The following is a 23,571-nucleotide window of genomic DNA, read 5'->3' as shown; positions in this document are numbered from 1 at the left end:
ATGCGCGCGGGGGCTTATTAGACATACTGAGCAGTCAGCAACTACAATGCGCCATAATGCCCGCGTTCGGACTAGGAAAAGTAGGAGGTTGAAATAAAACAGACAAATCGAGATGCCTTTTGACAATCGTCCCAAACCTTGTGGCTGCAACGTGGGTATCGTGTCTCCAGTTATAGTGATGTACGGCCAGGCCAATACGCCAAGGGAACTGCTATGTCGTTCATCCGGGTGAGGGAGGCGGTCGACCGTTGTGATGAGACACAGGGCGTGTTTGGTGGAATTGCGCGCGTTATGTTTCCCTTGCCTGGGTCTCCGTGCTCGGCAATGCAGCTCGGGCTCCAGAACATGCACAGGACGTCAGTGAAAGGGCCACGGGTTTCCATTGCTAATGCGCGTTTGGGATCCGTGACAGGCCATCGGGCATATGGACCCGATATCTGCAGCAGCGTTTCTGGAGTGGTGCAGGCTTACCGACAGTCAGTAAATGTACATAGTAGGGTCGGGAGAGCACCGAGAGACTACTGTATGAGCGGCAGAAGCGTCGAATGTACCCATGGATGTCTCGAGGCGGTGGCGATAGGTGTCCCCGTATTCACAGGCCGAGAGCACGGTGGGCACCGTCAGCCCTCCAGGGCGCGCGGGAACGCCCCAGTGAAGATGTCCAGAAAACTGGAGCAGCAGCCTGCAGGATCGAGAGGAGTATAGTCCCTTGGCAACGCCCAGGGGTCGGGAGCAAGGAAGTCGGGTTGGGCGCCGCCCTACGAGCAGACGGTGAGTGGTTGTCGCCGTGCATAGGGAGCCTGGGGGAGGGCTTCCAGGCGGGCGGTGGGCTCGTTGCTCGCGAACAACCGCTATTCGCCCCACCCGGAGGAGCATGCGGGACCGCTGGACAAAGTCGCTAGGCGGTTGGGCAGCGACTGCAGCACCCTAGAGACCAACTGCAGCCCATGTATGTACGCCCAAAATCCCGGATGCCACCACACAGCGGCGTACACGACTTGCCAACGGCTCTATTGGCGACTTAGGGCGACCCCATCCAGACTGCCATGTGGCACTCCCCTTCCCCCCAGGGGGGTTGTCGCGAAACTGGTGCCCGCAAGCGGTGGTGTAGCGGATGCGCGGGAGCCCGTTCTGTGAAGGCGTGCCTTCTTTAACCCCAGGGACGGCAGGCTACGGCCGCAGGGGATATCCCTCGTTGTTCTCGTCCATCGTATGTTGTCGTTGTCTTTGTGCACCTCTTTGATATCACAAGGTGCTGCTGCCAGCTTTGCGGTCCCATAACCAGTCTCCGGCTCTGGCACAACTAATTGGCACCACCGAGACTCTTTTGAAATATGGGAAGAATGGCATCCGCGTCACCAGACTCGCACCGTCTCACCCGGCGAGACTCCTCGCCAAGGGCAGAGCGAAGCAGCAGCAGGCGGCGGCCCCGTCTGTTGAGAGCATGTGCCACCGAGCCGTCAATCACCACATCCAGCGCCTGCAAGGGCGTGTTGACGAGCCCGAACTCGAGCAGGCGGGCCACGGAGCTGCTCAGCCGCGTGGCAGTCTCCAATGCGACTGCCAGCTCGGGTCTCCTGAGCTCTTCGCCCACCTCGACATCTGGCTTGACCGAGGCGGAGAAGAGGGAGCTACTGAGGAGCAACAGCAGTCCATGTAGGATGGCCCCCACGTCGTCCCGGCCGTCTTTGTGAGCGAGTTTGCTGACACCGGTTTCCAGATTCGGCATGCTATTTCAGCTTTCCCAACTTTGACGAATGGGAGGGCGAGCAACAGGACGAGGGGAAGGATGGAACCTGAGCAAAGACTCTCGTCTCTGCTTCGATGTCTCATAAAGGTCATCGGAGCATATTTGACGATGATTGACGATTTCACGCTTGGGACGACTTTTGCATTAGCGGACTACATCAGCGACTTGGATCAGCGAACTTGGACGAGACGGGCGTGTGATGCATCAAAATGGAGATGATCACAAGGCGTTTGGGCGTATTACAGCATTTACACGGGCTCGACCTTCAACAGATACGGTCGGGCTAGGAGGGATTATGATACCACACATCGACAGAGGGTTTATTATACTCGGAAGACCCAAATACACGTTCCGTAATACAGACACATTACAACTAGACACCGAGGGAGAGAGGCGTGCAGTGCAAGTACAGCTGTTATTCGGGACTACGTGATTCGTTTCTCGCGGCAGAGATTCAACATGTCGTGATCAACTGCGCGGGCATGATTTCTGTGCTATCCATGGGAGCAGATCGGCCGGGGCGTGTCTGGCCGGAGTTGTAGATAGAAAGTGAGAGGCAAATGCCTATGGATAATACTACCAATCAACGATCAATCAAAACGCTCCGCAGGCTGTGAAACAAGCCATTTGTCCAAGTGACACATGTCGGCTTGCTGTATACAGGCAGTGCATTGCTGATCTGTATAGTGCAATTCTATATTAATGAGAATTGTATGGCCGCCCTAGGCCTGGACCATGTAAACAGCGTGCTACGCTGCGGGGTACAACCACGATGAATGACCTCACTCACAGCACGGAGCTGCAAACGAGGGTGTTCAATAGGTTCTTTGTGGCTCAGAAGAGGAAGGGAAAAAAGTAGACGTGAGCGCCATTCTAGGCTTGAGAACCTACCTAACTACTAGTTTGGTTTCTACTCACAAAATATTTTTGTCTTGTATGTAGATCACTCACAGACTAACTTGTCCCCTTGTGTGTAATCGTTAGTTATACTGGACTACCGGATTCGTTAGCTGCCTGGCAACCACCACGGCAAGCATGGGGCCCTGGGCAATGGCTGAGTGAGGTGGTGGGGGTTTCCAGTGCACGGCTGGCGGGCGGCTGCCAGCGACTGGAGGGGAAAAAGCTCGTGGCTCGGGGGCTTCCACCGTGGACCAAAATTTTGGCGGGTGCACAGACCCGGGTAAACGCCGGCCCTAGCTCTTTCCAATTCGCCTAGTCCAACCCACACAGAGCGCAGCCCGAGAAAATTCACAATTTCGTTCTAAGATTTGGCCCTCCTCCGAAAAGTCAACTACCATCAACCGCCTTTTCAACACCTCAATCCGGACCTCATTGCGCGGCTTCACGACTGCTCGCAATCATGGCTGTTGGAAAGTGAGTACAAACGAGTCTTCTGCACACCATCACCGCAACCGCCGCCGTCATCAGGTTCGCTGCGAAGTCGCCGGCCAGTTTGTTATGCGATCTCGAACAACGCCCGGCGGCGGCGGCCTCGTCAAGGATTTCGAGCCTTCGAGCCTCCGAGCCCCCGCCCTGCGACGACCATCTCTCTCCCGCACTGCCTCAACATCATGAACGAACCGGGTGGGAAATTCTGGTGCTAACCGTTGGCGTCCTACAGGAACAAGAGATTGTCCAAGGGCAAGAAGGGTCTCAAGAAGAAGACCGTGGACCCCTTCACCCGCAAGGACTGGTACTCCCTCAAGGTATGCCGATATATATCCTCGAGTTGATCTCGCACGAGACGAGGCGGAATCAGGGCGCTGACAGGACTTATCACAGGCACCGGCACCTTTCAATATCCGAGAGTATGACCGCCTCCCAACCCCGCGTAGTCGATCTTTGCTGCCGCACACATTCTAACATTCACACTCTAGCGTCGGCAAGACCCTGGTCAACAGAACCACTGGTCTCAAGAACGCCAACGATGCTCTGAAGGGCCGCATCGTCGAGGTCTCCCTCGCCGATCTCCAGAAGGACGAGGACCACGCCTTCCGCAAGGTCAAGCTCCGAGTTGACGAGGTCCAGGGCAAGAACTGCCTGACCAACTTCCACGGACTCGACTTCACCTCGGACAAGCTGCGATCGCTCGTCCGCAAGTGGCAGTCTCTGATCGAGGCCAACATCACCATCAAGACCACTGATGACTACCTGCTCCGCCTCTTCGCCATCGCTTTCACCAAGCGCCGCCCCAACCAGATCCGCAAGACCACCTACGCTGCATCATCTCAGATCCGTGCCATCCGCAAGAAGATGACCGAGATCATCCAGCGTGAGGCTGCCAGCTGCACCCTGCAGCAGCTGGTCTCCAAGCTCATCCCTGAGGTCATTGGTCGCGAGATCGAGAAGGCCACCCAGGGCATCTACCCCCTCCAGAACGTGCGTCTTTTCCCCATGCCGGACCGGCCACCCACCACCCTCGCGCTTTACTGACTTTACCCCCCTTTAGGTCCACATCCGCAAGGTCAAGCTCCTGAAGGCACCCAAGTTCGACCTTGGTGGTCTCCTGGCACTGCACGGCGAGTCGACTACGAACGAGGATGGCCAGAAGATTGAGCGGGAGTTCAAGGAGCGGGTGCTCGAGGAGGTCTAAATGTGATGAGTTCTCAGGACATGGAACGGCGTGAGGGTTTTCCCGCAATGGCATATTAGGTCTCTTCTGCTTGCATTCGGCGTGGCAATGGTTAAGCCGCGGAATTAAAGCGGCCTCTCAGAGAAGTAAAAATGGGATGCTTGCTTTACGAAGATATGACCCTCGGTGCCATGGTGAAACTCCTTTTACGTGTTTATGTGTTATGGTTGGCAGGAAGCGTCTGGTCTAGGTAGGGCTTAGGTTCGCTATTCTGTCTTGGGAATGCAAGTCCTCCACCTCCATGATATGGAGCGAACCGTGCCATGTTCCAGCAGGCGTAAAAAGACGAAAATCATGTTACGTATCAGTCCACGGTACGGAACTCGTACATACCTGTCTACAGGCTTGCGAAGACGCCGTTGATAAGTGCGTGTGGTAGTCCACCACACATTGTGATAGTTCCGTCAGTAACCTATCAGCTCGAACATGTTTCCACGTCATCGTCAATATGCTGCATGCGTTGCCTTGGCAGCTGTGCACGTGTGATATACTACAGTCAATTCTTCGGAACTCCCTTTCGCGTCTTTCAACTTTTACTTCGCTCTTCATGTTGGCACATTGCCGCCCGTCGAAGTCGTGCTCTCTTGGCGAAATCCACAACGAAACTCTGTTGAAAGCCTGATGATCCCTTTGTCACTGCAGAACTACAAGAACAGAAGTGGTAAAGAAAGCGACTCCAGAGCAGATCGGAAGCTGAAATAGCCTTCTTCCACCCGCAGTGAGTAAAGTAGTAAGTTGAGGTGCGTGTGTGGCATCGGTCTTCTGCTTTTGGGAGTCGGCACAGGACGCTTAGACGCTGAGCTGCGGATGCCATCCGCCGTCTGCTGCACCAGAGAGGGCGCTAACATGTCGCAAGGTTCCGCCGCCGTCCGCCCCAGGGCCCAGGCCGAGGCGTGTGCATGATCCCAAGATTCCGACGCCGTTCCCATCTCGCCGTACCTAAGACACACAACCTAAAATAGTTTCAACGTCGCGTGCCCTGTCTCATCCGACCCTTAGTCGAATCTTGTTATTCGTGTTATTAACAGACCTGCGGTCCCCTTGATCTGGACGTCCCGCGGAAACGTCTCTTCCGGGCGCCGGTTGCATCATGACGTCCGAGGATGCCTTGCCCGTCCTGAAGGTGCTCATCATCGGCCCGTCCGGCGCTGGCAAGAGTGCTTGTAGGTCCCCGAGCTGCGCGCCAAAAACATACCTGTTGCACACTCGTACTTATACGCGACGGCAGTACTGTTGAGATATTGTGAGGACCATTTCGACCCAGAAACCTCTACCGCTACAATAGGGATCGATTTCAAGGTAGAGTCACGCGAGCAAGCTGAGTAGTCTTGGTCGGCGCTGATCGGATGTCCAGACGAAAAAGCTGTCAGTTCGAGGGCAGGCTTACAGATTAAATGTCTTTGATACTGTGAGTTGAGATGCAACTCTAACGCTCACGACGCAGTGGAGCTCACCATGTTGGGGTTAGGCTGGTCAAGAACGCTTCCGCACTCTGTCAACGAGTTACTACAGAGGAGCGCATGGCGTAATCCTCGTCTACGACATTTCTAGCAGGTCGAGTTTCCTGAGCATGGAGAAGTGGATCGAGGAGGCCAGGAACAACGCCCAGCCCGAGGCCGTGCTTTATATCGTACTTCTCCCTTGACTCATGCCCAAACGAGATGACACCGTCTTGACTAACCTGACATTCAGGTTGGGAGCAAACTCGATAAAGTAGCCTCCGGAGGCCGTGCCGTATCGACTGAGGAGGGCAAGTCGTTCGCTGATGCTCAGGGCGCAGGCTTCTGTGAACTCAGCTCCAAAACTCGTGAGAACGTACGGCGGCCATTCGTTGAGGTGGTCGACAGGATCGTGCAGAAGCCACAGCTCCTGAAGCCCCCGAACGCCAACAACAACACGCTCAGCATTTCCAACATTGGGTCAGACTACTCGTCAGCTTGCCCGTGCTGAATGTCGTTGACTTGGGTGGAAGAAGCAGCAGCAGCATTTCTGTGTATCCCAGATCGGGATGCATGGAAGGAGATTAGGAAGGTTGACTTCGTGTGTATATTTACTCGGTGTTTCTCGCGACTGATATCCCTGTGTTTGCGCGAGCGTCGTCTATATGTCTATGTCTATTACTTGGGTATCACAATGCAGTTATGCAGAATCCGTTCCTTTTGATATGTATCCTACTCTTTGGGGCCCAGAAACTCGATGACAGCTGCATACTCGTGTTAGTCGTTTGCTCCTCGGATCAAGAGAGATTTCCAACATACCTTTCAAAAACGCCTCGGGCTTCTCGGAAATGACCCAGTGGCCAGCATCAACGTCCACCATGCTGAACCTCGGGAAGAACCGCCCGATCAGCGGTATGACCTCGTCGGGCACGTACTTGCTCTTGGTGCCCCTGACGAACAGTGCCGGCTTCTCGAACCGCACCTTCTCCGGGTCCTTGAAGGGGAAGTCTCCCATGTTGTCAAGCTCTTTCGCCAGGGTCTCCAGGGGTACCTTGAACCGCTGCACCGTCTCGCCCTTGGGCCGGTGCAGGTTGCCCAGCAGGAACTGCCGGATCGGCAGCTCGCTCTCGTACTCCTGCAGGATCTTGTCGGCCTCGCTCTGCTTGGTCACGCCGGCCGCCTCGATGCGCCGCATGCCCCGGATGTACTTGGCAAAGTCAGAGCCCAGCGCGGCGTCCAGCGGGGCGTTGTCGACAGCCACGATGTCGTTCACCAGGTCCGGCTCGGCCAGGGCCAGCACCATGGCGGTCTTGGCGCCCATGGAGTGGCCGATGAGGGTCGGGGCCTGGAGGCGGTGCTTGGCGACGAACTCGGCGACGTCGTCGGCCATGGCGCTGTAGTTGTGCGTCGGGTGGTGCGGCGACTCGCCGTGGTTGCGCAGGTCCAGCGTGTAAACGTGGCGGCCCAGGTCGCGCGCCAGCACCCGCGACACGCTCCGGTTGTTCTTGCGCGACCCGAACAGCCCGTGCATGAAGAGGATGGGCGACTCGGTCGGCGCCGCCGCCTCGCGGCCCGCCGGCGGCTCGTGGTGGTCGAACGTCAGGTCCACGCGCGCGCCCGACGAGTAGCACCGGGCGGCGTGTGTGCGAGGGGCGGCCGCGGGGGCCTGGCGCACTGCGCGCAGCAGGTGGAGGGCGCGCGGTCTGACCATGCTGGGTACCTTACTGGCTTTTAGCAGAGCAGACAATTCAGTCGCTGGCCTGGGCGGAAGGGCTCGAGTACTGGTGGAACCAGAGGTTGGTATAATTGCGCGTTAGCAACGCCAATTGAGGGTTTTCGGCTCCCGCTTTGGGAAATTTTTAGGAGGCCGGCGTTGGATCGGAGGGCGATCCCGAGCTGGTGGGTCTACGTCATACCGTTACCCTGTTCAAAGATATAATTCCTATGCGGAGTACATCCGACGAGTCGCTACGACTTTGGCTTTTAGTTCCATTTCAGGAGTATTCTATGCATTGTGACATTGCATCACATATCAGTGGGTAGTATGCGCAGTATGCCTTGATCGACGCAGCCTATGTAGTGTAAGTGCAAGTTGTACCAATGGGCTGCATCTGGGTTACAGACGTAACATCCCCAATACGTATAAAGTCCAATATCTTTCTGTTTCAAGAATGCCATTCCGGACTCAATATCATCGTCGTTAATGAGATGATGTTTACATCAACCTTTTGAGTTCCTGTTAAAACATCGGGACCTCGCATGCTGCAGAAGCACTTATCACCTGCACTAGATACCAGCGCTCGTTCTGCCATCCCAGCTTATTCACGGGCTTGCTCATTTCTCGGCGTAAGCTCTTGACTTAGTTAGTCCAAGATATCAGCCCCTCAAAACTGGGAGCAAGGGAGAATGAGGACTTCAAAATAGTACTGCCTCGGCCGAGGCATCGTCTGTTGTGCGGGGATTCTGCGCCTCCCAGGGAAGTGCGGGGAGTAGGTATCAATGTCAAGCGAGGCTATGGTGATGGGCAGGTTGCCATGTCGAGATGATTTGTTAACTGACGACAGTAAATAGATATATAGATATATAGGTATGTAACAGTAGCTTGAAAGTTCCCTGTTTCGTCTCTCGCAATCTCGAAATTGCAATTCTTCCATGTGCTCTTTGCCCGCCTTGCTCTGTCAAATCGATCCAAGATGCCTCTATACAAACAGTCAGCCGACGACTTGGCGGAAGTAGATGTGATTGTGGCAGGAGGTATGACTAAATTATGGCCTCTGGAAGAAACTGAACTGACTAGACATAGGGGGTACCGCTGGTTGTGCTGTAGCCGGACGTCTGGCTGAAGCAGATCCAAATATATCAATTTTACTCATTGAAGGTGGCACAGACAATCACGATGAGCCAACTGTGATCCATCCGGCTCTCTTTATGGCACACCTTTTACCCGAAGCGAAAACGTCGATATTTTATAAGGCCATCAAGTCGCAGCATCTCGCTGACAGGGAGGCTATTGTGCCAGCTGGTGGTATCCTTGGCGGAGGCTCCTCGACTAACTTCATGATGTTAGTTCGATATACCTTGTAACAGAATCATCGTTCAAGACTGATATAAGATGTTTTGAAGGTATACTCGAGCACAGCGATCTGACTATGATTCATGGAATACTCCCGGGTGGTCCACTAACGAACTCTTACCATTCCTGAACAAGGTAGGCTATCCCCGATTATGAGGCCTATACTCAATCCTGACCTTGGGTTCAGCTTGAGACATACCATGGTCCTGGGGATGCCGAAATTCACGGCCATGAGGGTCCCGTCTCAATCTCGAGCGGTACGTGGCGAGCGAAGAGGGTTGAAGACGATTGGATGCAAGCAGCGCAGAAGATGGGATTTCCTGAGATAAGAGACTTGCAAACTCTGGATGCAAACAACGGGTTTCAACGCTGGCTGCGTTACGTTTCGCCCGAAGGCAAGAGATCAGACTCGGCACACGCCTATATCCACCCCCTGCTGCAAGATGGCAGGCACCCAAACCTCCATGTGCTTGTTGAGGCCAAGGTCATCAAAGTCTTGTTTGACAAGAATAAGAAAGCATGTGGCATTGAGTACACACCAAATCCAGACTACCAACCAATTATTGGCTTGTCAAAGCATCTCAAGAAGCAGGTGAAGGCCAGAAGACTTGTCGTCCTTTCCGCCGGGGGATGCGGCTCCCCACTCATCTTGCAGCGCTCTGGGGTCGGGGATCCTGAGGTGCTTAAACAGGCTGGCGTAGATCTCGTTGAGAATCTGCCGGGCGTTGGGCACGACTACCAAGATCACACATTGATTCTATGGCCCTACAAGACAGCCGCCCGGGCCGATGAAACCCTTGATGAACTCTTTAGCGGAAGGCTATCCGTACCAGAGGCCATTGCGAGCAAGAATCCCATTCTTGGATGGAACTCGTGTGATATTGCAGGGAAACTCAGACCTTCTGAGGATGATGTTGCGAAGCTGGGTCATGACTTCAAAGAGTCATGGAACGCCGATTTCAAAGACCACCCCGATCGCCCGCTCATGCTAATGGCTCTAGTACAAGGGTAAGACGACTTACTTTTCTGGGCAAACCTCCCTTTCACAACTGACATGTTGTAGGTATTCGGCCGACCCGGCAGGGGTAGAACCAGGACAGTACATTTCCGTGGCGCCTTTCTCAACGTACCCCTACTCCCGTGGCTACATTCACATCACGGGCCCGGAGTGGAATGATCCCCTGGATTTTGACGTCGGGTATTTCAGCGACCCCGGTGATATTGATATCAAACAGCATATCTGGGCTTACAAAAAAGGTCGCGAGATCATGCGACGTACAAGTTTGTATCGTGGTGAAGTGCCAGTCGGCCATCCCAGGTTCCCGGCCGGCTCGAGGGCCGGTTTGGTCGAGGATGGCGGCGTTCCGAAGGACCATCCGATCACCGATCTTGAATATTCCACCGAAGATGACGCGGCCATCGCAGACTTCCTTCGTGAAAACATCAACACGACGTGGCACTCTTTGGGGACAGCCAAGATGGCCCCACGTGAGCAGAAGGGAGTTGTCGATGGCAATTTGAGTGTGTATGGCGTTCAGGGTTTGAAAGTGGCTGACCTAAGCATCGTGCCGAAGAACATTGGAGCAAATACTAACAATACTGCATTTGTAATTGGGGAGAAGGCAGCCAATATCATCATCAACGAGCTGAACCTTGGTTCGAAGAAATAATTCGCCCTCTCATGTTCAACTACGCAGTTAGTACTTTTGTTTCAGAGTATCGTTGGACTTTATTCGAAGTTACACAAAATGAGTAGAATTGCGATAGACCAATCTTTGTTGGAGTAAAGCATAGTCTACCCATCAGAGGTGACTCTCAGTGGCCCTCAAATCTTACAGTGCCCATAGAGGTGATCTGAAAGGTCCAGGCATTTGAGTTGAGAACACAGCCTACATGAACGCTTTGTGCAGCTGTCAAGTCTACTCAGCTGTCAATATTAAGTGCGCCCGCTCTTGGGCCATCATTGGGTAACCATACCGAAGAAGCCGATCAGCCTTAATTCTTGGTATAGTGAAGACAATCAGTATGAATGCGACTCACTTAGATCATACCTTGGCGGTATGCGATTGACCTTCCTTGGCACTATGTAGGATGCCTAATGCAAATGTTGGGCAGATGCCTGGCTCTTGGCTTTGTCTAAACCAAAAGGCTGATGGGGCACGGAATACTTCAAGTGCTTACGGTGAGCTTAGCCCTTTGTCGAGAAGGCAAGCGGAGTCGGGATTCGGCTTTGAAGAAAACCCGTTCTCGATCGGCGGTATTCGCGTCGGCGCACCCAACTCCGTACCTATAGTTGTAATGCCTCTTACGGACTTCGGTGACAACACCTCTGCCAATTTGCCAGGCATTCAATATCCTGTCCAAAAACACGATCGGGTTTCAATTAGCTGTATCCTCTGTTTGGGCTGAAGTCCGGCTTGGGTGGCCCTAGCTCGAATGCCTAACCCGTTCCAACCCACTGCTGCTTCGGACTTCTTCAGGATGGAACATGCCCATACATCCGGGTCTCCCTCCTCGGCCCCCTATGGTCATGCTTGTACCAATTGCTCCAAAGCCAAGACTAAATGTATTCCCCGTGCAGAAGGTCGATGCGAAAGGTTAGTCTCAATCATTTAGATAGGCGGTGTGCCTAGCGGGTGTTACAAGAGTTATAAGGGCTGATTTATAAAGATGCTATCGCCTGACAAAAGAATGTATCCCATCTACAACGGTTCGTAAGCGCAAAAGCAATCGCAGTATCGTTACCAGCAGAAGGAAAAAGTTGGAAGAAAAATTGGAGGACCTAGTAACTCTACTTCAGTCGCAGAACTCACAAAATGCCACCGGTGAGGTCTCGGCTCATCCAACGGCACTCGTCTCCCCGGGAAGACATGCAAACACTCGTCGTACGAGCCTGTCCAATCGGTTTCCGGTAGAGGACACCACAGCGAATATTCCGTCTGGGGGGAGTAGCTCATACGTGGACCAAAGCATGGTTATCACACCAACCACAACCATAACATCTACCCCTGAGTCTTCCCGCATAGACGAAATATCACACGTTAAAGCAGAGGAAATATTGCGATTATTCCGCACTCTGCATCTTAAGTTCTACCCCTTGATTTACCTACCTGATACGACATCGGCCCGGGAATTGCAACATGAACGGCCGTTTTTGTGGCTTGTCATACGGGCTGTATGCGCCCAGTCGGCAGTGGAGCAAGATGCACTTGGAGATCAGGTTCGAGAGATACTGGCCAAGCAGCTTATTGTCGACTGTGAGCGGAGCATCGATATGCTCTTAGGGATGCTCACATATATGGGATGGTGAGCATGTCTACAGTTGCAGTCTTGAACTACTATCTGATACCAACAGGTCGATGTATTTTGCGCGAGGCAAGCCGTATATATGCGCCTTCACGAATTTGATTTTGGCCACCGCATCAGACCTCCGTCTGAACAGGATTGTTCCTCAGGAAACAACGTCGAACTCATCGCTCAACTGCTTCAAGCCTTATGCATTCCCCAAACCGCCTACCTACGCAAGCGACTCCCCGAAAGCACGCACGAATGAAGACCGGCGGGCGGTGTTGGGGTGTTTTCTAACTGTTGTAACGTAAGTATGCGCCGAACTACTTGATATCTCCTCGAGGACCAACGTATTCTTATCATATATCCAGCATGTCGTCATACATGAAGCTCGATGTTGCTCGGTCGAAGGTCACCATTGATGATTGTCTCGAGCAATTATGGGAGACTCCAGAGATTCCCAACGATAGGGTGCTTGTAGCAATAACACGCATAATGGGCGTGGCAGATGAGGCGGTGCGGATGGCCAGCAGACCAGAGGACACCGACGACTCGATTTCTCCGATCTTCCATATAAAAGGATTGGAGGAATCTTTGAAGCAAGTCAAACGTGACCTTCCGCCAGATTTACTCGATAATCGTAAGTACAGGCGAGTAACTTGGAGGTTGATGAGCTCGTATTTGGTAGCTCATACTGATGTACTTTTGACAGAAACCGTTACGGCTCAACTACGCAGCACCGAAGTTGCCATCTACGAGTTGGCCTTGTCCCCGCAGACGTCATCATCTGCCTATAAGATACAGGATTACAGGCGGCGGGAGTACTTGCAAATGTGCCTAGAGTCAGCCAAGGCTTTTATGGATGTATTCCTGCAGATTGAGCCAGCCGAGTACTGTGGCATCCCGCTCTGGTTGATGATCCAGTTCGCTCACTGCGCTCAAGCTATCTACCGGCTTTCGCTCCTGGATGATCCTGGCTGGGATAGGAGCGCAGTGCGGCAGTTTGTTGATGTGCTAGAGATTCTGGAACGTGCCGCCGTCAGGATGACAGCCGCCCACGAGGCATGTGGATACAGTATCAATGGCTCTGACAAAGGCGTGTTCACGAGGTCGGCAGCGGCCTTGAGAGCCACAATCCCCCAATGGAGCGCTGCTCTGGAGCAGGTTGGGGCTATAGCAGCGAGGCCTACCGCCCGTACTAATCCAGACCTGCCGGTCGATCCCATGCTGATCGACTTCACGGATGACACCTGGTTGACCGACGTGTTTTCATCGTGGGACGAAACCAGATGAGAGGTCCGGGAAGTTAGCTAGATAGATGTACGATTACTCGTTTTGCTAGAATTAACTCATTGTATGAGTTGGGTTGAAACTCCGTTCCACAGCCGAGGGCTCTTGTAGAGAACACACGTGCATATCGAGTACATTTAAACCGTCCAATAATGTGACCACGTTGTGGAAACCCTTAATCGCAACTAACAATCTCATGCCTTGTATTTTTTAGGATGTGACAGGCTCGTTTTCGCTGTAGCCCATGTCACTTAGAAACCTGTCCAGCTCAGTCTATGGGATCTAATGCATCCCGCGTACATTGCAGAACCTTAGGTCTTTGTGCTGATGGAGTTATCCAATTTCGGGTTTGTTTGTAGACTGGAAGTTTTGGGCGGGATTCGGGATTGGCTGCGCAACTATTCCGCTTTCCGCTTCAATTTTGCACCACTGTCAAAAGTAAATACCACCACGTCTTGGCTCGCCCATCACGAGACTGGGAAGCATGGCATGAGATTCTCTAGTGTTTGTGAAAGGGAGAAGATAAATCCGATTTTGACCTGGTCCTCTCTATTGTAAAACTTGACACTAATACCATTCGCCCCTCACTTGTATCACTGCTACACCAAAAACACGGGCACACAGCCTGCCCCAGGCCATGGGGTCGGAATTGACAATGGCGAGAACGAGAAGCATAGGATCCAAGTCGGATGGCACCCATGTGTTGGCCGGGGCAGCAAATGAGAAGGAGGTTGAGGGGAGCACCACTGGGGCAGACAGCCCGGGTGAGGTTGCGGATGCGGACGAGCAGCCCGTGGAATACATCACGGGGTTTAAACTCCTGGCCGTTATGAGCAGCGTGACGCTCACAGCTTTCCTGATGATGCTTGACATCTCCATCATAAGTACCGTAGGTTCTAATGGTCTGTCTAATCGCGTTGGGGCGGCAGATGGGCTGATACCGACTTTGAAACGATAGGCGGTTCCACGTATCACCAGTGATTTCCACTCGCTCCCCGACGTTGGGTGGTATACGGCTGCGTATCAGTTGGCCAGGTATGCACAGTCTCTGGTTTGGGCAGTCCAGAGTCTTCCAAGTTGTTAGGCGAGGCTGACGAGAGAGATAGTGCTTCGCTACAACCACTGACGGGCAAGTTGTACACGCACTTCAGGGTCAAGGTTCGTTGTTCCTGTCGCGCTTCAAAGACCGGATCTCCAAGGCTGACAGAGTGCTCTGCAGTGGACATATCTCGTGTTTCTCTTCATGTTCGAAGCAGGATCCCTGATATGCGGACTGGCGAAGTCGTCGTCCATGCTCATCGGCGGCAGGGCGATCGCCGGAATAGGGGGCTCTGGACTCATGAATGGCGCCATGACGATCATCGCAGGAGCACTTCCTCTGCATCAACGAGCCCGTATGTCAATTAATGGGCTAAGATGACAATTTGTAGGATACTTTTCACTGACATGAACCACACAGTACACACAGGAATTCTATTCGGAGGCAAGTCATCCCTGCTGAGAGTCATATTGAGTCAACTATTGCGGCCCAACTAACTCGGCGATCCAGTTGCGCAACTCGGCATCGTGTGCGGCCCTCTCGTAGGCGGTGCCTTGACCGAATATGCAACATGGCGATGGTGTAAGTCTATCGGAGCCGATCCCCGAAAGGTACGAGGCTGACGCAATTTGCCACAGGCTTCTACATCAACCTTCCCGTCGGTGGCCTCGTAGCGTTTCTAATGACCTTCACCTCGTTTCCCGAACTGACCAAGAAGCCACCGTTCACCCTTGCCCACGTCCGCTCGACGATCCCCGAGCTGGACCTGGCTGGGTTCGCGCTCTTCGCGCCCGCGGCTGTCATGTTCCTGCTGGCCCTGCAGTTCGGCGGCAACACCTACGCCTGGAGCAGCTCCGTGGTGATCGGGCTGTTCTGCGGGGCGGGGGCCCTGGCCGTCATCTTCGTCCTGTGGGAGAGGCGGAGAGGCGACCGGGCCATGCTCCCGGGCCCCATCATCCGGCAACGCATCGTGCTGAGCAGCGCGGTCAACGGCATGGCCCTGATGGCGACGATATTCGTGGCCTCACAGTTCATGCCCATCTACTTCCAAGGTGTCAGGGGCGAAACGCCCACGATGAGCGGTGTAGACTTGCTTCCGAGCATTCTGAGCCAGCTGCTCACGGTCGTTGTGTCAGGGGCTATTGGTAAGTGTCATCCGCTGAGGGTACCCGAGTTTCAAAAGTCGTATATACTGACCCTCGAGCACAGTATCCAAAGTGGGATACTATCTGCCCTTTGCCGTCGCCAGCGGAACCGTCAGTGCGATCGGCAACGGTCTCTTGTCGATGTATTCACCGACGACGGAGACCCCCAAGTGGATTGGGTACCAGATCCTGACGGGAGCTGGGCGAGGCCTCGGGATGCAATTGGTAAGAAGCCCAACAAAACCCCGGTCCACGTATGTCGAGAGAAAGGAAGGCGCAAGTTGCTGACGAAAAGCAGGGCCTCATCGCGGTCCAAAACGCACTACTGCCGCAGCAGATCCCGGTGGGCATCGCGTTCATGATCTTCTGCCAAAACTTCTCTGGCGCCGTGTTTGTGGTGGTGGGCACCGTGATCTTCACGCAGAGCCTAACGTCTGAGCTCGCCGTACATGCACCTTCGGTTCCACCAGAAGCAGCTCATGCAGCCGGAGCCAGCGCGAGCGCGGTGCGTGCTCTTGTACCCCCCGGAAGCTCTGAATTAGATGGTGTCCTGCTGGCATTCTCCAATAGTGTTGACAAGGTCTTCTATTTGCTGATTGCCACTTCGCTCGTGGGATTTGTTTCGGCATGGGGGATGGGATGGGTCGATACCAGAAAGAAGAAGGCACCCGAAAAGGGTGAGCCTTGAAGTCCTCATATTCGACTACCGCTATGAAAGGTTATAGAGATAGACTGACACTCTATGCTGAGTATTCCCACAATATCACTGGCATGTTCAGGGCTTGAAATAATACATCCGTAACAGCAAGTAATGAACTCTATTTTGAACCCCTTGGGTACACTTTTGCTCCAAAATGAAGGCGCCTATGAGGTTCCCTTCCGTTCTAGGCTGCGGCTCTATGCTGCCCAATCTATAAAACGAGCCACATCCTAGCATGCAGTCCTTTTTGGCATGCATCTAGCCTGCACAACCCAGATATAACAAGAAAGCCAACGCAAACATCTTCCCATCTTCCCGTCTTTTTTTCTTTATGCCGGGACAGCACCAGATGCCAACATCTTCTTTCGCAGGTAGTTCTTGTAGTCTCCAATGGAACCGTCCCATGGCTTGATGGTCTTGTTCTCGCAGACCAGAATCTCCTTTGCAATTCTGTCGAGCAATCTATTACAAGAGTTAGTGCTTGTTGGAGTTGATACAATGTACGTGGTTTACTCACCTGAAGTCGTGACTGACGACGATCACACCGCCATCGAAGTTCTCAATAGCATCGGCGAGGGCATCGATCGTGGGGATATCCAGACCGTTGGTAGGCTCGTCGAGCAGAAGCATGTTGGGGCCGTCAATGGCGAGCAGGGCGAAGACGATACGACTCTTCTGTCCTTCGGACAGAGTGCCCATCAGAGCAGTCTGGGTGTTGCCAGAAACACCGTACTTGCCAAGCTGCTGGCGCCAGTACTGGATATCCTGCGACTTCTCGCGGTACTTGTCACGGACAAAGTCCAGCGCGCTCTTGGTCAGGTCGAGCTGCTCTGCGCTGTGTTGCGAGTACATGCCCAGCTTCAAGTGGGTATGCTTGCGGACGGAGCCCTGAGTAGGGCTGAGCTTGCCAGTCATCATACGGAGCAAAGTAGACTTGCCGACACCGTTGGGGCCGACCAAGCAAGAACGCGAGTCCATGTCGAAACCAAGTTCGATGTTGCGGTACAGGTCGTCCTTGGGGTCACCCGAGTACGAGAAGGTGACATCGTCGAAGGCCAGGACGGGCGGGGGGAGCTTGTCGGCATCGCCGAAACGGAACTTGAATTCTCTGTCGTCGACAACTTTCTCGATCAAACCATCGTCGTGCATCTTCTGCAGAATCTTCTCTCGGGACTTGGCCTGTCGGACCAAGTTGGCGTAAGTACCGGCGCTGGCAATGAACTTCTTGATGTGCTCAATCTCGGCCTGCTGCTTCTCGTAGGCCTTCTGCTGGTTGACCTCCTGCTCGGAGCGGGTCTTGACGTACGAGTCAAAGTTACCACCGTAGTAGAGGAGCTGCTGCTTGCGCATGTCGATCATGTTTGTGCACACACCGTTCAAGAAATCCTGCGAGTGAGAGACCAGGACCAAGGTACGCTCCCACTTCTTCATGTACTCCTCCAGCCACACACAGGCCTCGAGATCCAAATGGGCAGTGGGGTCATCGAGCAGCAGCAGCGAGGGCTTGACGAACAGGGCCTTTCCGAGGGCGACACGCATACGCCAACCACCGGACATGTCCTTGGTCTTCTTGTGGATGGTGGTCTTGTTGAAACCCAGACCCGTCAGGATGAGCGAGGCACGGGTAGCGAATGTCGAGGGGTCCATGCGGTCCATGTGCTCGTAGAGGTCCAGGAGGACCGGGCTCTCGGGGCCCTCCTCCTCCAGCATCCTCTCGGCCAGGTCGTCCAGGCGCTTCATCTCGTTCTCGGCCTCCTTGAGGACCCACTCGAGGGCGCCCAGCTCGGAGGGCGGCGCACCCTCGTTCAGGAGGTAGATGTCAATGTGCTCGGGGATGGGGTACTCGCGGGCGGCGATGGCCTTGAGCAGGGTACTCTTTCCGCAGCCGTTCTCACCGAGCAGACCGTACCGGCGGCCCATGGTCAGTTCGAGGGTGCTGTCGGTGATGAGGACTCGGCCGTGGAAGGTCAGACTGGTGCTGATGATCTTGACGTCCTTGCTCTGCTGGGTCGAGGCCAGCACACCGGTGGTGACACGGTCGGTCAGGCCGTCGCGGTCGCGCTGCTCGGCGAGGCGCTTGGCCTTGTCGAGCTTGTCGCCCGAGGTGGCGACCTCATCGTCGAGGGGCGGGTTGTCGTCGCCAGCCTCGGAGCCGGTGGCACTGGCGTTCTTGGATGCGGCCTTGGAGCCGGCCTTGGAGCGGGAAACGAGCGTCTTCTTCTCGCCCTTGCCCTCCTTGGCGTCGGCGGCCTTCTTGGCGAGACGCTTCTCCTTGGATGCGGAAACCATGTTGGCGGGTTGTGGTGTGGTGATGGATGAGGTTTCGGGGGGAGGGCGGCTTCAGCGCAGGCTGGGGGTGTGGAGTGAGGGGTTGATGATGGCCTCGAGGGAACAGGAAAGGAAGGATGGTCTGTACCCCGCTTCGAGTGTGAAGCCTGATGATTATGGGCGACCACAAGTGAATGTGGTCCGGGAATCAAGAGGGGAGGGGGGAAAGGGTTGCGGGACTGTTGTCGTCGTCCGGCAGGGCGTGTATTGTGCGGGCTGAGGAATAAGAAGAAAAAAAAATATCCCAGCCGGGCAGAGTTGTTTCGACGCTCTGTAGCTCGAGTTGGAAGGGGGGGGCGAAGGAGAGCGAGGCGATTACTTTAGGCCGTGGTGGGCTGTGGTGCGGTGCGCACTCCATCCATTCCACTGCTTCGCTTCCCATGGTGGGGTTATGATTTTTTTTCGCCCGCAAAAACTCTGATAACCGCGATAAGTGCCTGACCTGCAACCCGCCCCACCACCCCCATCCAAATCCATCCATCCATCATCCATCCTGTTTCTGCCGCCTTGGTTGCTTTGACTGCTTTGACTGCTTTGACTGCCCTTGCTTTGCCCTGCTGGCCCTGCAAGATGCTACCACAGTGGCCGGCGGACCACCTCTTCCTCAGGCACCAACAATTCCCGGTCTCCGTCCTGTGTCACAAGAGTCAGGCCCACGGCCTCACCGCCTACAGTCAAAGTCACTCATTCTGACGTCAGAAATCTATTTCAGAGCCCGTCTCCAGCGGCTAGAATAACTGCTCCGGAATAGTTGGTGCACTATAGTCAAGAGATTGTCTACATATAGCAGTTTCACTTTGTCTCGCTCGTCTTGCCACAGTTATAGCTAAATACCTCGAGGCCCAGTTAGCGAGAGTGCTGGGTCAGCCGAAATCTCAGACTGCCCAGGTGTATAGAACGACGGAGCATGGCCACTCAACTCCAAAGTTAGTGAGTCTCACTTGGGCCAATCTAACCAACTCAATGCCTCCCCATCAGACGTTATTCTCTCTTGAATCATAGAATACTCCATCCACACTTGGTTTCTGAAGTGACATGTCTGCTGGCGACATACTGTCCCGGTGCCGTAGATCGGTGTTGTGGACCGTACTATACTCTTCAGTCAGTACCCATGAACGATAAGCGTCGCATTCTCATGATTTCCAGCCTACACGTGAGACTAACCAAGTGATTCACTATACCAGTCCCGGGAATTCTCTCCTCGGCCAACAATCAACAAGGCTTGGATGACAGCTCCAACAATTCTCCCACCAGGGGGAAAGCGACCAAGCTTCAGGCATGTCCGTGTCAACGTTCTTCATCAACAGACGGCTTTCCCAGAACTCAGTGGACGTGCTGCAAATCCGTAGGTGATATTCCCTGGGGTTGCAGCTCGCCGCGGGCCGCCATAGACTCGTTGATTGCCTCCCCAGGCTTCGGCTCGCTATGGCTTCCACACTTCGGGCATGTCTGCACGTATCGGACAATGATCTGGGCCGGCTGTTGCTGCTGCGTAGTCGAATGCATCGGCAGCTCGAGCTCGTCAGTGCCGCCCACCGGCAAACCATGCCGCTTTTCTATACACGACCGTATGAATATGACAATATGTACGATCCTATACTCCAGTCAGAAGGGGGGAAAAGATGGTGACTGAGCGGATAGCACCGGCTCATAACTAGAAGAGAGTTGAGGGGCGGAAAAGAGACATTGCCAACGTACGTCATGATTGCAATACCTGCCATAAGAACAGTCGCTCGAGATTCCTCCCTATACCACCCACCGGTGTTGAAGGCCCAGCCTACCCCAACACAAGACACGAGGCTGATGAGCAATATGAGGCCATCAACAACAAGATGCGAGACCGAGACCAAGACTCGACCTCGTGGCTTATGCATCCGGACCAGTCGCCAGACGTCCCAGCCCGCCACTACCAAAGCCTACATGTACACGTGTGGTTAGATCACGCCTTCACTTCCAAGTTTCTGTACAGCTCACATACCCATGGGATGGCAAAGTACGTATCGAAGAACGGAAGGCTAAAGGCGGCGACGAAGACCTCGCCGATGAACATGACAGTACAGATGCTCAGCGAAGCCCATCGCAGGAGGTTGAGGTATATGAAACCCTTGGCACGGCTTGTGGAGGTCCAGGTAGCCTTGATGCCCGACTCCGTCCCCGGCGAGAGCTCATAGCTGTGGCTCCGGAGTCCACTTGGACGCTGCGTCAACGGCACAGTCGTCCAACTAGTCATCTCGGCTGCGGAGACACCGACCGAAGGAACCGCTTCCGGTCCGGATGCTGTACCTGGCCGCCTCTCGGTCATGATTCTGCCGTGGGACGTTACAACCCTCCAAAGTGTTGGTGATCACGTAGGCAGCAGCCGTTTGAACTGTACCTGAGCTGATCATGTGGTAGTAGCTGGTAGTAACCGACATTGACAACGAACCCCCAGCCAACCTAAAACTCCTAACTATCTCCCCATCTGCACGTCGCTTCGTAGGCTGGAGCTTAGGCAGCCATTTTGGTACCCTGCCGTCAATCTAGACTCGCAACGCCATGGCAGGCCACCCATGCGCCTCTGTGTCTGATCATTTAAAGAATCTATTCAATTGACGCCTTGAAGTGCCAGATGTGCGCCTATCACATTAGCCCCGCTTCGAGATGTCTGATAATGCTTCGTGCTGGGGTTTCGGGCTGTCGGCAGTGCGGAGCCGAGTAAGTAGACATGATTTGGTATAATGATCCGGCTTTTTATAGCAGGTAACTTGAACATTTACATAGTAATTTATCAGAGGCTTAAACACCTGAGGTGCTGGTTATGCGGTAGCATGTGGGGGATGCCTCTACGAGGTAGGTCCTCGTTATCAAACATTGGAGGTGCTCTAAATAAGCGTGGTACCAGCTTATACTGATCAACTTGAGGGTATGGTGCTTGGCATCCAATGTGGCTTGATCCTATTCGTGTATACTCACTTTGGGACTCTTTTCAAACTATATCTCAGCTGAGCATTTGAGAGACTGTCTTGATAAGCTTACATTTCCAAGCATACGTGATTGCCCTTTCAACGGGGCAGGAATCGCTGGTTAGTGGCACTCCCGCTATCTACCCTGGGGTGCATTTGGACCCTAATGGGAGACAAGGATGGTTGCAACAATTCTGCTTGGGTATGACAGACCCATGAGTTTACTTGCGAGTCATGTCGGATGATGTCAAAATGCACTGCCGTACCATTTGCGGACGACTCACAGTCGAGCCGTCTGGCCGGAAACCCTGTGATTTAGCATTTGCAACCTGGCGATTTTGTAGCAGATAGATATCTCACACGCAACGTCTGCGTATCCCGTCGAATGAAGCAGCGCATGCAATGAGGCCAAATCTGGCTCTTGGCACCACGAACGAATTACGTTGGATGTCGGCTGGGTACATACGGTTCATGCGAATTCGCGACCTTCTGAGTGAGGGGATGGGATCAGCTGCAGCGTGCCCAGGCTGAGCGAATCCTTCACTCCTGGCTCTTGTCTTAAGGACCCGGCCGATTTGTTTCGGGAAACACAGCCCCCAACTCAGCACCTTCAGCACCTCTGTGCCCGCTTAGCCATCGGTGCTTGGATGCCATGTGAAGAAAGCATGGCCTTGCATGGTCACAAGATGGGGTGCCGATCAAGAGGGGTTTCGCCACACACGAAATGCTTCGATTGTCTTTCTAGAGGACAACCTCCCTGCATGGGGATTCGTGTATCGTCATCTAGAGCTGCATGTCTTTCAGAAGAGTGTCTGTTTCATAGAATGCAGCTCCTCGCGCGTGAGACGTGATTGGCTAGAGAGACATGCAAAGGATGCGATTATGATATGGAAGATTTGGGAAGTAAACCCCAGTTTCTGCAAGGTCAGTTTGAAGCCTGGTATAGACACATGGCTCAACAGATCAGAACATTGCTCGTGGAGCCACACAGCGAAGACTACTGTCAAATAGAAAATGCCAGTTCTTGCCATAGGGATAATTAAACGAGTGACATTATGCACGAAGAGAATCGAGGGTGCTCTATGTCCAGGGTATCCGCTCTAGAATGATGCGCCCAAACGCCAACGCTCAGAATGCCCAGCCGAGAAAATCATAGAAATGCAATAGTTGTAGTGCGCAGCTCGATAGTCCCGGCCGCCATTAGTCTAGGTAAAGGTTCCCTCCATCTATCCTCCGTCTCGACCCGTGGTCTATTAAGGCGCGCCCGAAAAGAATGGCATGGCAGCCACTATCGCATCGGTCAGTAAGGTGCTCGGTGGCAGGCAAGGTTGGGGGAATGGACGTACGATATTATCCCACATAGGCCGGTCACCACGGCAAACTCAACAATGCTCCTATATCCCCGAAATACAAAGACCTCCCATATCGATAATCCGGTGTACGCGAGAGCGCCGAGAGCAATGATCAACTCCATAATTATATGCGCCGTCGGGTTGATGCCGTGTGTGCGGTTTGCTGCAAACACCAGGAGCTCTGCCACTTCCCAGATGACGATGACGGCAACCTACAAAGACTCATGTGTTAGCAAAAACAAACTCTGTCGGTTCCCCCAAATGCGCGCCCGACGTACCAAGGGAAGCCATAGAACCAGGCCGGTCAGGTAACCTCTTATGCTGCAACCTGCGACCACGCCAGACAGGAAGAGCGACACAATGCGAAAGCCGATTTGCGCGATGGCCCACCCCGGCAGCTCCTTGGACACCGACATCTGATGGATGCGAAACTCGCGATAATCTGGCTTGTCCTTGTAGTAGGCGTCCCAGGCGTCCTGCTCGGCGCAGGTCTCGGCGGAGCTGTACGAGTCGCGTCTCGATGTCGCGATGTGGCTCCCTACGCGACGGCCGCTCATGGCCGCCGAGTCGGACGATTCCCTGGTGGTGAGCAT

At 53.9% G+C, this 23,571-nt stretch overlaps 10 protein-coding genes across 10 annotated transcripts; 5 read left to right on the top strand and 5 right to left on the bottom strand.

Annotated features, from left to right (window-relative positions):
• Nucleotides 1–1,303: 1,303 nt before the first annotated feature.
• On the bottom strand, nt 1,304–1,729 carry JN550_009427 (uncharacterized protein; the record flags this gene model as incomplete). The annotated part of the gene is made up of 1 exon (XM_049321498.1): nt 1,304–1,729. The coding sequence occupies one exon, from the start codon at nt 1,727–1,729 to the stop codon at nt 1,304–1,306; it is 426 nt and encodes a 141-aa protein (XP_049168582.1).
• Nucleotides 1,730–3,110: 1,381 nt separating this feature from the next.
• JN550_009426 (uncharacterized protein) lies at nt 3,111–4,343 on the top strand (the record flags this gene model as incomplete). The annotated part of the gene is made up of 5 exons (XM_049321497.1): nt 3,111–3,124; nt 3,372–3,456; nt 3,533–3,558; nt 3,628–4,129; nt 4,200–4,343. 5 exons carry the CDS (start codon nt 3,111–3,113, stop codon nt 4,341–4,343), a joined length of 771 nt encoding a protein of 256 aa, XP_049168581.1.
• A 1,129-nt stretch (nt 4,344–5,472) lies between these two features.
• JN550_009425 (uncharacterized protein) lies at nt 5,473–6,332 on the top strand (the record flags this gene model as incomplete). Its single annotated transcript, XM_049321496.1, has 5 exons — nt 5,473–5,545; nt 5,611–5,681; nt 5,737–5,790; nt 5,851–6,012; nt 6,075–6,332. 5 exons carry the CDS (start codon nt 5,473–5,475, stop codon nt 6,330–6,332), a joined length of 618 nt encoding a protein of 205 aa, XP_049168580.1.
• A 221-nt stretch (nt 6,333–6,553) lies between these two features.
• On the bottom strand, nt 6,554–7,532 carry JN550_009424 (uncharacterized protein; the record flags this gene model as incomplete). The annotated part of the gene is made up of 2 exons (XM_049321495.1): nt 6,554–6,585; nt 6,641–7,532. The coding sequence occupies 2 exons, from the start codon at nt 7,530–7,532 to the stop codon at nt 6,554–6,556; spliced, it is 924 nt and encodes a 307-aa protein (XP_049168579.1).
• Nucleotides 7,533–8,514: 982 nt separating this feature from the next.
• On the top strand, nt 8,515–10,564 carry JN550_009423 (uncharacterized protein; the record flags this gene model as incomplete). Its single annotated transcript, XM_049321494.1, has 5 exons — nt 8,515–8,575; nt 8,625–8,883; nt 8,945–9,029; nt 9,082–9,902; nt 9,958–10,564. 5 exons carry the CDS (start codon nt 8,515–8,517, stop codon nt 10,562–10,564), a joined length of 1,833 nt encoding a protein of 610 aa, XP_049168578.1.
• A 1,301-nt stretch (nt 10,565–11,865) lies between these two features.
• On the top strand, nt 11,866–13,475 carry JN550_009422 (uncharacterized protein; the record flags this gene model as incomplete). Its single annotated transcript, XM_049321493.1, has 4 exons — nt 11,866–12,200; nt 12,250–12,489; nt 12,554–12,822; nt 12,895–13,475. The coding sequence occupies 4 exons, from the start codon at nt 11,866–11,868 to the stop codon at nt 13,473–13,475; spliced, it is 1,425 nt and encodes a 474-aa protein (XP_049168577.1).
• Nucleotides 13,476–14,127: 652 nt separating this feature from the next.
• JN550_009421 (uncharacterized protein) lies at nt 14,128–16,344 on the top strand (the record flags this gene model as incomplete). Its single annotated transcript, XM_049321491.1, has 8 exons — nt 14,128–14,361; nt 14,431–14,507; nt 14,579–14,630; nt 14,692–14,866; nt 15,022–15,093; nt 15,150–15,656; nt 15,721–15,881; nt 15,955–16,344. 8 exons carry the CDS (start codon nt 14,128–14,130, stop codon nt 16,342–16,344), a joined length of 1,668 nt encoding a protein of 555 aa, XP_049168576.1.
• Nucleotides 16,345–16,685: 341 nt separating this feature from the next.
• Nucleotides 16,686–18,645, bottom strand: JN550_009420 (uncharacterized protein; the record flags this gene model as incomplete). The annotated part of the gene is made up of 2 exons (XM_049321490.1): nt 16,686–16,818; nt 16,874–18,645. The coding sequence occupies 2 exons, from the start codon at nt 18,643–18,645 to the stop codon at nt 16,686–16,688; spliced, it is 1,905 nt and encodes a 634-aa protein (XP_049168575.1).
• Nucleotides 18,646–20,007: 1,362 nt separating this feature from the next.
• On the bottom strand, nt 20,008–20,986 carry JN550_009419 (uncharacterized protein; the record flags this gene model as incomplete). Its single annotated transcript, XM_049321489.1, has 3 exons — nt 20,008–20,278; nt 20,383–20,600; nt 20,663–20,986. 3 exons carry the CDS (start codon nt 20,984–20,986, stop codon nt 20,008–20,010), a joined length of 813 nt encoding a protein of 270 aa, XP_049168574.1.
• A 1,893-nt stretch (nt 20,987–22,879) lies between these two features.
• JN550_009418 (uncharacterized protein) lies at nt 22,880–23,571 on the bottom strand (the record flags this gene model as incomplete). Its single annotated transcript, XM_049321488.1, has 3 exons — nt 22,880–22,914; nt 22,986–23,190; nt 23,257–23,571. The coding sequence occupies 3 exons, from the start codon at nt 23,569–23,571 to the stop codon at nt 22,880–22,882; spliced, it is 555 nt and encodes a 184-aa protein (XP_049168573.1).

This window comes from Neoarthrinium moseri (genome assembly GCF_022829205.1).
Source record: "Neoarthrinium moseri strain CBS 164.80 chromosome Unknown scaffold43_Wmoseri_CBS_16480, whole genome shotgun sequence".
NCBI lineage: Eukaryota > Fungi > Ascomycota > Sordariomycetes > Amphisphaeriales > Apiosporaceae > Neoarthrinium > Neoarthrinium moseri.
This window is presented reverse-complemented; position numbering and strand designations above follow the sequence as displayed.